Source organism: Eumetopias jubatus, unplaced genomic scaffold, assembly GCF_037043125.1.
Source record: "Eumetopias jubatus isolate StellerSeaLion01/CBP00866 unplaced genomic scaffold, mEumJub1_p1.0 scaffold_1, whole genome shotgun sequence".
In the NCBI taxonomy this organism is placed as follows: domain Eukaryota; kingdom Metazoa; phylum Chordata; class Mammalia; order Carnivora; family Otariidae; genus Eumetopias; species Eumetopias jubatus.
The window spans coordinates 129,260,259-129,273,846 of NW_028274807.1; the positions used below are offsets into that span (position 1 = coordinate 129,260,259).

The following is a 13,588-nucleotide window of genomic DNA, read 5'->3' on the forward strand; positions in this document are numbered from 1 at the left end:
GTTACGCTAATGTCTGCCCAGAGTGAACTGAATTACTTTTCTAGGTGAGAAGAAACAAAAGTATTTCTTAAAGATGTTTGTACTAAGGATATAATACTTAAAAGGCACTTCTCATGAGAAAAGTTGAAATGTAAACAGCAGGCTTCCCAAAGCATGCCACAAGGAAAGGAATTTATTAAGAATTCAGAGGTACAGATGTATGACAAATCAAGGAGTTTAAAATGCAGGTGGTAGCATACACCTCTACATATGTGAAAGAACTGGAGATAATTACGTAGCAAGATGGGCATTATACAAAAGAAGAGCATTACACAAAAGAGTAAGCTCATAAATGCTGAGAGGTTATAAACAAAGGAGTACGCATGATTGGCTGAAATGAATCAAGGAAGCTTCCTAAAAAAAAAAAATGCTTTTTTTCAAGCTTGAACTTTTTTTCTCTTTTCCCCTATCAGGATCAGGCTTCTCCGTGGCAGCAGTTCTTAACATGTTCAATGCACATAGGTCTCTTTTGGCAACTGGTGAATGCTAGTAGGCTGGCTCCAGAAATTCTATTACAGGCTCACACTCATACAATTTCACTGGCCTCAGAAGCTCAACCAGGGATGTCAGTGTAAGAACCCCTGTCCTAAATGACAACTGGGTCATCTGTCCATCCATCTATCCATCCATCCATCCATCCATCCAATTAACAGTTAAACGTCTACTGAATCCTGAGGCGGCCCATTGTGCGCTGCTGGTGTTATCCAGAAATGTTGTGGCATCTGTAATTCTACCCACTGGGAACACTGGTTCTTCCTGACCAGAATCAGGAAATTACATATCTCACTAAGAAATGCAGAGTCTCAACCTTCCTTTTCTAAGTTATGGCACAAGACAAAAAAGAATGCACAGCCATTTAAACAGAGAGAGGAACAGTTTCTGGCTAATAAGTAAGAGTAGGCAGTCCACATCTTACAGAGGATCAGAGCTCCAGAGCATCTGTCCTAAAGGACCGAGTTAAAGAAGAACTTCAATTAAGTTCTTAAGCAGAGGCTGAGGACTGAGAGCCCAAGACAAAGAAGCTGATCTGATTCTAGCAGACCAGCAGGCCCAAAAGGGAAAAGCCACATTCTGGTAGACCAGCAACCCCAGGACAGTGAAACCATGCTCTAGTGGACCAGCAGGGCCAAGCACAGAGGCTGGGAAGACGTGGGACCCCACATGAGAACTCCAGAATCTGGAAAGGAGATAAATCCAGAGCAGATCAGTATGACTCAGAAACTAGAGTCTCACCCAGGAGACTACATATTCACCAATTCCTTAACATGAAAGAAAAAAAAAGATGTATTAGAGTATCCTTTACAGCCAGTTGACTCTCACTCTATTGTCATCCATTAAACATCCATGCTTTTGTCTTCTCTATGAGGTCCCAAGTTAAAGAACTCCTCCAGGTAGTCACAAAACACTCAAGAGTGCACAGAACAAGATAAGCTGTTTTTCCACTCTGTACACAACGCTTACTGAGCCTTCTACACAAACCCCGGTGCTGGCAACTTTTAGTTCTTACCTGACTATGCTCATCAGGGGAGAGAGACGTGTAACTAAATCATTATGATAACAGAAGAGGCACTAAAATAGAGATATGGGGCGTTTCATCACTGGGAGATATGCCTGACTCTGCCTGGGATTGCTTCCAGAGGTGACATTTCTCTTGCACTTGGAAGCAGAGTGTGAAGCTGTGGTTATATTTCCAAATCTCTCTGGAGTCTATATTTTGAAGTTGGGAAGGCAACAACAGTGATTTGGAAAACTATCAACTTGTCTTGCATGCTGGAACTTTGCCAGGACACCTTTATGATGCTTATACATTCCCATCCCTATTTTTAAACTTTAGTAAAAAAAAAATAAATAAATAACAGTTACAGCTAATATTTGCACTAAACTTTATCATTCACAAAGAGTGCTCCCATTTGAGAATCCGGTCCTCACTGCTACCTTTTGAGGAGGTAGGACAGAATATGCTGTCCCCATTTTAGAAGTAAACCGAGAGAACAGGTGACCAGCCAAAGGGCACACAGCCAGCAAGAAGCAGAATTTGGACTTGAACCCAGTGCTCTGACTTTAAAATCTGTACCCCTTTTGGGGAACAACCTAGAAACTAGTATAGGCTACTTATTTCTAATGGTGTACTTACTGTCCGTCCAGGAGGGCCTGGGGGTCCTGGAGGTCCCTCTTCACCTTTCAGGCCTATGGTGAGCTGCAGATAAAAACATGTTTTAGTTTCCACACTGTCTATCCATGGAAATGACCTCAGTTTTAATGAGGCTTTATAATTGAAAAAAATTTTTTTAAGATTTTATTTATTTATTTAGAGAGTGTACCAGTGGGGGGAGGGGCAGAGGGCGAGGAAGAGAGAGAATATCAAGCAGATTCCAGGCTGAGCACAAGCCTGATGTGGGGGCTTGAACCCACGACCCTGAGATCATGACCTGAGCTGAAATCAGCAGTCAGATATTTAACCAACTGAGCCACCCAAGTGCCCCTTAAAAAAAAAGTTTTTAAAGAAAGCAACTATTAATTCAACTCAAGTAAATTCCTTACTTGTAATATAAATAGCCATTCTTAACCACTGGAAAACCTCCATTTCCCTTTTAGACCCTCCATTTAGTGACATACTTTGCTCTGGCACTGGCCGTACATTTGAATCTAAATTAGTCATAAACTAGGATTGGTGCTAAAAAAAAAAAAAAAAAAAGCAAATATACTAGGGCACACAGAGATCTAATTAAAAACCTCCCATCTGCAAAGGATCAAATACAAAAAATAATTCTCCACATACATAAGAGGACATGGGTGGGCTGTGTCATTCCCATACTTCAAGGTGATAGATACAGATGTTAATGACATTTATCCAGCCAGATGGAAAATATCTCTTTCATGCTGATAATGACCACTGATGTTACGTTCACACTTCCAAATGAAAAGATGCTTGTCTCAGCATTTTGTTTTTTAAAAAACTATAACATTTTACTTTACACTTGGCTAATTAGAAGGTCTCAACAGCCTTCCTTAAAATGAATGCCCTAGATGACCTTGGGTATGGGTAATGGAACGGTCAGAAAACTCTCAGGAACACAGCGGGAAGATGTCAGCTGCATTTCCACTCCGGGTTAATATTCTGGGCTTTAATATGTGGCTTAGAAAACACTGGAAGGCACTGACATTTCTTGGAATAGCCAGTTATCAATCTATAAATCTTTAAAATAGTTCAGATTCATGAAAACATAGAATTTTAGAGCTGAAAGTGATCTTTGGTGTCAAGTTCAAGTCTCATGTTATAGAAAGAGAGACCCTGAAATGCTGTGGTGAAGGTCACAAAGCCAGGAAGTGGCATTTCAGATGCCCTTGGGTTAGAGCAATAAACCACATTTATCATTACAACATAAAAGCCACAGTCTTCTAAAGAAACATTTTATTATTTCTGGAATTATAGGTCACTTACTGTTAATCCCCTAAATCCTTTGGGTCCAGGACCCCCAGGAATTCCAGGATCACCAACAGCACCCTAAAGATTCAGATATAAGAAATCAATATATTAAAATATTTGCTATGAAAGAATAAAAATAATTCTCTCTAATCTAAAACCTAATTGATCTTATAACTATACTATATATTAAACATTAAATGTCACCTTCTCCTGTTGCTTGGAACTAAGTTATTGATACACCTAAATATTCCCCAAACTATTTTTAATTTTCTAAGAATACAAATATTTATGCATGAATATCAAGGAAATGGCTGCCCAATCAGTTACTAAAAATATCTAAAGAAAAAATGCTTGATGATCAGGGAAAACATATGGAGTATTAACTACAGAAAATACTAAATAATTACTTCCTAAATTCATGAGTCATTTCTGAAAAAGCTGAAGGTAAAAAAAAAAAAATTTGCTCTGACCTTGGTGGGAAATGAATTTTAGTACCTATTTATCAACAAACTAATTTCACATTTATCCCTAAACTGAAATATGCTAATTTTCTCCCTTTATCAGTAAATTAGAAAACTGGTCTTCTGCAATGAGAACTGTTGTCCTAGTAGTTAGTTATATAGTTCCCTCTTGCACCCTTCTCTAGCTAAGAAAAGAATCTCTTCTGGTAATTCATCCATTGAAAGCACTTTTAAGAGGATTCAAAAATGGACTGTTTTCCTGTAGTTGATTTGATTTGCTTAGACATTCAATTTTTTGTAATCCATATTTTGTATTTTAATTTGAGCACCAACTATTGGAAGATACTCTTCTGGACAGGACACTTAAAAAAAAGAAAAGAAAAAGGAAATCTTATCCCAGAATTCCAGTGTACAAGAACAGGGGCTGCTCGGACTGAAAAGGAAGGTATGTCTAGTGGTAGAGCACAGAGGGGGATTTCAATCTGGAAGGCTAGGAGGGATTCTGGAAACGTTTGCTCAGGAGAGGAACACGAGTAGGTCATTCTGTCGAAGACGCCAAGTGACAGCGGTGTTTGGGACTAACTGAAGCAGGGAGAAGGTGGAAATGGAGACCATGAGAAGAATGTTGCCACCTTCCAGGCAAGGGGAAGTGAAGGCCACAATGATAAAGAACAAAGAGCAATAGCGGAAGCCAAGAGTTTGGAATGAGATTCCCGAGGCAGAGAAAGCAAGAGCACAGAAGAACTAGACTTGAGAGGATGTCTAGAGGTAGGAGTTTCAAGACCGGGCACATCAGGCAACGAAGGACAGCACAGTCTTTTCCAATTTAAAGGTCCAGAGTAGTTAAGTATGGTCCTTTACTCGGGAAGCCCTGGCAAAACAATTGCCCTGCTTTTTTGCTTTTTTTCTTTAACCTTAATTCTCAAGTAGAAAGTTAAGGTCATGGTAATTTCAAAACAAGGTCATGTGCACAGTACCTTTTGCCCCATATCTCCAGGGAAACCTCTTGGGCCCTACAATTTGCAGCAAAGAACATAAATAAATCAACAGACCACTTCTGCAGTATGATCGTTTCTTCTTATATTATTTAGGTTGATTTCATCAATTAAAGAAATAATTGCTTTCCATATTTACCTTGATTCCTTTTCGTCCCATATGACCATAGCCTGGGATGCCATAATCTCCCTGTGAACATACCAGTTCATTTTAATTTCTCAAAAGTGAAATTTAATTGCAATCTATACTGGTAGCAGGAGAGAAGCACTGGGGACTTCCAGTGGAGGGGGCCTTATCAGTGACCTTGAGCTCTGGGGACATGCACATTGCTGGGTTTTCCTCATTTCCTGCTATATGCCCTGGTACTTTGGCCAGCTCCACCCTGCAAATACTGCCGAGGGCAGAGGGATGCTCAGGACCAAGGGACTCAGCGGCAGTTACTTGCCTGGAATACTGAAGCTGATTCAGAGGACATGCTGAGGAATTTCCCCAAAGAAGAATTGCTAACGGCTGATAGCCATACGGGAAAATGTCCTCCTCACTAGTAACCAAAGAAATGCAATCTGAAACAGTAATGAGATGCTATTTTTTGTTAATTGGTAAAGATCAAAAAAAGAAAGTGACAAAGCCCACTGTGGGTGTGGATGCCCTGAAGCGCACATTCTCCTACATAACACATGGGTGCATTGTATCATTTGAATATTCCTGAGGCCACTTTGCAAAAGAGTTCAAAGCTTAACTTAAATAGGCACATACATGTTCTTTGAACTGGTCACGCTACTTCTGGAAATTTCTACATAGAAATTATGATTTTGTCTAAAAATTTAGTTAGATACAATAATGTTCATTGCTGTGCTGTTTATGACAATAGAAAATTGAAAACAATCAGGTATTCAATAGCAAGAGATTGGTCAAATGAACTAAGGTATACACATTCAGTAGAATATTTTGAAGCTATTAAAAGTGATGTTTAGGGGAAAATGTAATGACATGGAAATATGCTCATGATACACTGGTAAAAGGGAAAAATTGAGTAATTTTTTTGGTATCTCCAGGATGTTAATAATATATATTTCAAAATAGTGAGATTATGGGGAATTTTTCTTCCCCATTTCCCATCTTTTATGCTTGGTAAATTTTCTACAATATCGATATATAATGCTTATAATAAACATTATTTTTGAAAAGAAATGAAAAAAATCTTTCCTATATTGGCTGTTCCATGGACAGAGATGCTGGTATGGAGAGCCACTAGAACAGATGGCTCATTTTTTGGCTCTACTCCCCTCTTCTTGCTGTTGCCGTAGAGTTTTGCAAGACAGGGAGAGAGATGGGTAATTCTGTTTTTCAACTGCCATGCATCTATATGGCCATACTGGTTGTGAAAATATTGAAATGTCCTGCTGTAATTTATCCATTATCCTTTCTGCAAGCCCCCCTTTCCCTCGGGCTGTTTTCCCGTGCTTTAACAGACAGACTAGCTATAGAGGGAGAGCTGCAGGGGGTGCGAGTATGTCCCTGCATCTTCCTAGGAGGTCCTAAAATACCTTTCAATACCCCAGGCGCTTAGGCTGGTGGCATCAGTCCCCTTCTCTTTACCACAGAACTGAGCACTTGGAGCAGTGAAAAGTTAAGGGTCCTAAAATGTCATACCTGTCTTCCTCTCTGTCCGGTTTGCCCCATTGGCCCTGGATCTCCAAGAATTCCAGGTTCTCCCTAGTAAGTGAGACAAAAAGAGCTTCAGATCAGTAAAATAAAACGTGGCTCCCACCATAGGAGTTGAGATGGGGAGACTCGAGCCTCTCAGTGAGGGTTCAGTGCTCAGCAAGGAGATGGGGTGTAGGAAACGAGTAACGATCTCCCCAAAGGTAAGCAGAAAACTGCAGCACAGCCCAAGCCTGGGCACAAGCACTGCTTTCCCTGGGGGATGGGAATGACTGAAGGAGAAGGCGAAGAGTAGAAAATCTCCAGGGAAAGTTGATTCATTGGCTGATGTGTTTGCCCATCCAAGGATTTACTCTCCCGGAAAATAAAATGTTGAACAAGATAGATGTGGTCCTGACTCACCAAAAAAAAAAAAAATGTGGTTGGAAAGAGAGACGATTAGACAGGCAATTATAAACTCAGGGGGCTACAGCAGTGAAGGAGAGGGGAATCTAAATTGGATTTGGTGGGGCTAGGGAGGCGAGCTGCCTGAAGGAAAGGAGCAGGGGCGCTGAGGCTTGACGGCTAAGTTATGTGAGACAGAAAAAGGATCGTGGGAGGAGTGAGGATTGTCTGGGTAGAGGGAAGGCATTGGTGAGAAGCCTGGGGCAGGCGTGCAGGAGGGAGAAGTGCTCTGAAGCCTCAGAACTAAACAGGGTCAGAGGGCCTTCTAAGCTGCTTTAAAGTTTGGAAATTTTCCTAAGAGCCATAGGGAAGTTAAGACTGGCTGCATAATTTGTGGGGCTCAGTGTACAGTGAAAGCATAGGCCCCATCCTCAAATTCGAAGACTTTCAAGATGGTGACAGCAGGACATTAAACCAAGCATGGGGCCCTTCTGAGCTCAGCCCCCAGCGTGACCGCACAGCTGCCTGGCCCGCAAACCTGGCCCCGGAGCAGGGAGCCCCCGGAAGATTTGAACCAGGGGAGTGGGATTTTGAATGGGCCAATAGTCTGCGATCTGACAGACTCCAACAGAGCCGCTTCAGAGACAGTAGGGTGAATTAGAGAACTGTATGCACAAACAGATTTGAGTCTGGACACCCCTTACCTCCCTCCTGGACTCTGCATTCAGGACACTGGGGAGGTGAAGAGATTTTTCAGAGTTGTTTCATGTCTGAGATCACTGCGTCTCTCTTAGTGAAATGGGGCCATTTCAGGAAAGAGATAAGCAGTTAGAAATTCTTTGCTCAATGGGAGGAAAAGAACGTTATCAGCAGAAAGCCGGTGGGTGGTTGATGGTTCCTGGATCATGTGAGGAATTAACATGGAAATCAAGAAAAGAAGGGAGGTACTTTTTTCTCAGTACTTGACATCTTAAAGAGGTAACACTTACTTTTCTTCCTGAAGGCCCAGGACTTCCAACGTTCCCTTTAGCTCCCACTGGCCCAGAAGAGCCCTGAATGAAATTGTGAGACACATATGTTGGCCCTGTAGCAATTCTTAGAAAACCCATTAGATTAGTTTTGCTTTTCTTCATGTCATTTCCAACAGCTCCTTGATGCCTCCTTAACAAGAGACCCAGCCACCCAGGGGAGAGAGACATCTGCACGCAAAACAGGTGACTCAGGGTATAGTCCTGGTTAGAGGACCATAAGTCTTCCTCTGCAAGGATACTACTGGTCCATGTGGGGCCTTAGTGAGAAATAGAAAAGGTGCCCTTGACATGACAAATGTTAGTTCTAAATGCCACAGATTTGTTATAATGTACTGATTTTATGAGAATGAGACATTGCCACTTGTGTGCACTACACCATGTGCACGTCCAAAGCAGAATGTGTTTCAGTCCCAATCTGCAAATGGGCAAAAGTATCTTCCACGAACATGCTGGGTCCATAACTGGGCAAACACAGGTATTCCTTCTCTTCTGAGCTCCTGCTGTCAGAGCTGAAGAACTGAACAGATTCAGAACATTTTTCATAGGAATCCCTCACCATCCGAACTCGTATTACTCATTGTCAGAAACTCAGGGACCAAATAGATTCAGAGGGTGAATTCAAAGCTGAGCTGAGGATTCAAGTCAATTTGGGTAACAAAGGATCTTTGTAGAGTCAATTTCAAATATCTACAGTCAATGGAGAGACGCATGGCACAGATAGATTTTTAAAAGTCAGAAAAACCAGAATAGTGTGTTAGGATTTGAAATGTCCAGAAGTCAGCAGGATTTGTATTCTTCCAAATGCTTTCTTCAGGCTGAGGCGATGGGTTTGTACCATCCCAGCAAAACCCAGTGAAGGAGAGAGAGAGGGCTTAAGAGACATGCAAGGAATCAGAGCTATGCTAAAAACTTGTCCCCAGTTTTTCCCCCCAAGTCTGTCCCAAGTTGATTGAAAAATAAAATACCCTATATGTAGATAATATAAAATAAACTATATAGGAAGATGTGTTTGAAGTAAGAGGAAATGGTGTTGCTGGAGACCATTCCTGGGTTACTCACCTGAGGTCCTTTATGCCCCTCGTTTCCCTTCTCTCCTTTCCTGCCGGGAATTCCATTTAACCCCTTTTGTGGTAACAAAAGAAATACAGTGCGATGAAGCAATGAAAACGTACTTATGAAACACGTCCACAGAAAAGCACTGGTCCAACCCTTCAAGTAGCCTTTTAACTCTGAGGTTAAGCATATCTTACAATAAGAATGGAGAGGAGGCCCAGACTCAGTGGTACAGATTTTATCAAGGAATTCTTGCCTGGGTCTAAGAGCATCCCACTCTGACAGGGAGAAATGAAAAGGAGAGCAAAGGGAGAAATAAAACCCTTAGAAGAAGGAAGGAAGATGTAAATAGCAGTCAGATGGATTCCTTTGTTGGGGCAGGTTACCTGGGCCAGAGTCCTTATCATCAATGTGTAAAATAGAGAGCAAAGTTGTTTCAAGTTCACACAAAAGGACATTTTAGCAGAGGAATTTAAGCATATTTTCTACTATACTTACCAACAAATACATGTATATATACTATATTTACCATACAATACACATACAGATCTTTTACGTAGAAGAAAAAACTAGAGGTGCTGATAAATTTTCCCACTACCAAAGCACCAGCTATAAAATGGCCTCAGCTGCCCAGTGCAAATGGTGGTTGCACCCACTGGACTAGCCTTGGTTCACTCCCTAAGTATCAAAGGGACCCTAGAGTAGCTGAGGTAACATCACCCCTTCCCTACAAAGCCTGGGGATAGATCTAGACTGATCCCATGGTTACTCAGTCTAAAGGATTTGCTAGCTGGTGGCTTGGTTCAGGGACCCCGGAATCCTCAAGAGAATACCAAATTCTACCTTAGTGTGAATCATCTGAAACTTCCTAGAAGAAAAATGAACTCTTGAGAAGGTCTTAGGTCTATGCACACCTTCCAGACAAGTTCTGGCTTACAGGGGGCTTCATAAGGTAACTAAATACTTGTGTATTACAAAACCATTACCTAGGGATGACCCCAGCATCTTTCCAACATGAGAGACAGAGATGTCCTGACTCCGACGCTCATATCAGTAATGATATGACCAAGAAAAAAATGGCTCATGTAAAGCCCCATCAATAATATTCTAAAAGCACACTCACCCCCTGTGAATCAGTTTTAGATGAGTTGAGTAATAGTTTCCAATTCCTAACTTTCCTTCATGGGATCTGTGTGCAGGGCTTCAGTTAATAAGGAAAACCAATTTGTTGATCCTTATATTCATTACTAATAATATTAAGGTTTTAATAACTCATTATTACTAACAAGCTGATACAATAGTGGTGAGCACAAGAGCATCCATTTCCTCTATTCAAAATAGGAGAAGGTTTGACGGAGAAAAATCACTCTTCCATGTAGAATTCCAGAAACATGGTCCAAGGAGAAAGGCGAGAGCAGATTAAACATTTCTCAGTTATTTATGTTTATACAGAACTACCCACCGACTTCCCATCAGGATAACTCAGCATTATATATCAATATTTACAAAATTCTTCAACACACCTGTGGGCCTTGTAATCCGTCAGCTCCCTGGGTACCTTGAGGTCCAGGATTTCCCGGCTCCCCCTGATGAACGAGTTTTCAGTGTTAACACTTTCTTCAGTTTCCATATAGATTATCTCTTTATACTATCTAGTACTATAATATATAGTACATTGGTACTATTTTGACTGAATCTTGGCTCACCCCTTACTTGGTCTAGGATTTTATTCATTTCCATACTAAAAAATGAACACAAGATCATTTCTGACTCTAGTAAAGAATTTCACTCTCGTGCAGTCAACTCCCGGTGTGGGTGAAAAGCAGTCAAATGGACAGCAAGTCCTCTTGTCTAGGACATGTCTGTGAAGGGGGTTCTGCCTTAGGTCAGGCCTGTCCAGTTCCTGGCAGCTGAACTGATGGACCCTTGTGTTTCCCCGCATCAGTGGGGCCATGTCTAGTGCTCTGCACTTCCTACAACGTCCTTGTCAAACGCTCATTCATTCCCAGGGCCATCTGCATATAAGAAATCTCCTTGGAACCGTCTACCATGGAAGGCAGGAAGTAAAGGGTACTTACCGAGACACCTGGGGGCCCCCTTCGGCCTTCCCTTCCCTGGAACAGAAAAGGCAAAGTGTTAGTGTTGTATATGTATCCAGATGGAGGATTCTTTAGAGGCAAACCAGCCTGTTTCATTCCCTGACAGACGTAAGTAATGAGTAGCTCACAGAAATGGTTTCCCCAAGGCACTTTCCAAAGACAAGTTTTCACACTGGGCACTTCATTATAGACTAACATTTGGGGGATTGATTGAAAGCCAATCTGAAAGTCGTTACAGATCCAGCTCCAGTCTAACAGCCTCTGACAACTATTCGGGAGGCTGTTTGGAGAACCAAATCATTCTGAAGAACCTGTCTTCTATCTTTCCCTCTTCAGCAAGTCCACAAGTACTTTCTGCTAATCAGAGGCTTCCTATGTGAGAACAAGCTGTGTCCTCTCCATCTCTCTGTCCGAGGCCCTGAAAGTATCTTAGGGAGAGTAAAAATTGTGAGATTCAGTGCTTCACATGGGCCCGCTGAGGTTTGTTTCCATGGAATTCTACAAGAAGGAAATGGCTGATGGGGTCTGCTCAACTATGTGGTGGTCCAATGGCACTGCCACACTCATCTGAGAAAGGGGCTGATCTCTGAAGCTAGAAATCTGCCTGCACTTAACCCGAGGTGATTTCCATGTTGCCAGCTCAGGCTCTCCCCCTAGTGGCTGTTTTGCCACGCCCCGTCCTTTCCAGACTGTGATCAAGGCAGATGATTCAGATCTCAGATCCTAACTTCTTTCCGCCTAAACAGCAACAATAAAATCTGTACCCTCAAGCCCCCCTCGCCCCTGCCCCTTTGAGCGAGCTGTGGAATATCTCAACCATCAATTTACTTTGTATTGTGATAAACAACTATGATTACTTTAGGTACAAGACAAAGACTTTATTTTTAAAAAGTTTTACTTAAATTCAATTAACTAACATACAATGTATTATTAGTTTCAGAGGTAGAGGTCAGTGCTTCATCAGTCTGATATAATACTGAGTGCTCATTACGTCACATGCCCTCCTAAGGACTTTAAAAAAAATTCTATGAATTATTGAACACTACATCTGACATTAAGGATGTACTAAATGTTGGCTAATTGAATTTAAATTAAAAAATAAAACATCGAAAAATAACAATAAAATAAAATAAAATAATTCTATTCATGCATTCAGAAAGGTAGCCATGGAAATTATTTGAGAATCGGTTTTCTCTCAGCTGCCTACCTTCTAGAGTTCCTTCGAGTGAACTACCTGACCAAGTATCATCTCCACCAGGTTGGCTGATGATAGGAATTCCTCCACTGGGGTTCTGCCCCCCACTCAGGGACTCTCCTTTCAAAATGCAAATGCCCTTTGGGAGAAGTTATCCATTGTACCTTGTCAGCTCTTTGTACCTTGAGGTGACTATAGAGCTCTTGACATATGAAAGTAGGGAAGAAATGGCAAACAGAAGTTGAGGCCACTGTTATCCTGCGATGTCATAATTCCATTAAAAAGGGTAAAAGAACATTTATTCCACATCAGACAATACTGCACAATGTTTAGGGATGTGTCTTTAGAAGTCAGGCACTCTTGAGCTCGACACTGCCCCTTAAAGCCTGTGTGGCACAGAGCAATTGTGCAATAAGTCTTAGCCGGGAGGTTAGGACCCCAGACTCTGGAGTGAGATGGTCTGGGTCCAAACCCCAGTTCTGCCACTTGCTACCTATCCTGATCCTGGGCAAGTTGCCCAAGGGTCCTTGAGTATTCTCATCTGTAAAATGGATATAATAACAGTATCTACCTATTAGGTTTGTTATGAGGATTTAATATTTGAGAGTGATCTGATCAGGACCTGGCACAAAATAAATGCTACAGAAGTATAAGTGCTATTATTTATAAGCATTTGTGTGTGGTAGGCTAAAACCAAGGGGCCTGGAATGTCATTTCAGGTCCTCTGGTTCTCAGTACATCACTCCACTGTTTTGGCAACAGCTGGTACAATTAACTTGCCTAAGTTGGAATTCTGTCACAGAGGAGGCAGTGTCTTACACGTTTGCTTGTGTTCTTAGAACCTGTCACCTACTTAAGATCCTCTGACCCTCAGAGAGAATTCTGGCCTTCACTGGAAAGGTGGGGGAAGAGGTAGAAAAGCTTGATGCTGTTTTATATTCACAATGCCTTGTTCAATTCAGGAGAAAACTGGTTACCAAGGTAGGAGCTGGGCAGGGATGTGGATGAAGATGGGAGAGGGAGGCTGAGAGCCTCCTGTCTCTGAACTGACTTAAAGTCATTGGCTGGTTTGTCCAAGTAGTAATCCCCAACCCCACCCCTAGCAGCTCTTTTCAAAAAGTGCTTGATTGATGGTGGCAGTTACAAAGTTCTCTCAAACTAAGAGTATTTTCTCTTAAACCAACAAAAATACCTATTTATCTTTAAAATTCATTGCATCTGGGGCATCTTGCTGCTCT

The 13,588-nt window shown here is 41.6% G+C and overlaps 1 protein-coding gene across 1 annotated transcript in view; it reads right to left on the minus strand.

Annotated features, from left to right (window-relative positions):
- Positions 1-13,588, minus strand: part of COL6A5 (collagen type VI alpha 5 chain) — a 100,472-nt gene that overhangs the window by 36,752 nt on the left and 50,132 nt on the right. Inside the window, exons 20-28 of the mRNA XM_028099230.1 lie at positions 11,135-11,170; positions 10,580-10,642; positions 9,063-9,125; positions 7,962-8,024; positions 6,577-6,639; positions 5,062-5,112; positions 4,905-4,940; positions 3,482-3,544; positions 2,174-2,236 (exon numbers count right to left, since the gene is read on the minus strand). Coding sequence (XP_027955031.1) covers positions 2,174-2,236; positions 3,482-3,544; positions 4,905-4,940; positions 5,062-5,112; positions 6,577-6,639; positions 7,962-8,024; positions 9,063-9,125; positions 10,580-10,642; positions 11,135-11,170 — 501 coding nt within the window. The remainder of the gene's footprint in view (positions 1-2,173; positions 2,237-3,481; positions 3,545-4,904; positions 4,941-5,061; positions 5,113-6,576; positions 6,640-7,961; positions 8,025-9,062; positions 9,126-10,579; positions 10,643-11,134; positions 11,171-13,588) is intronic.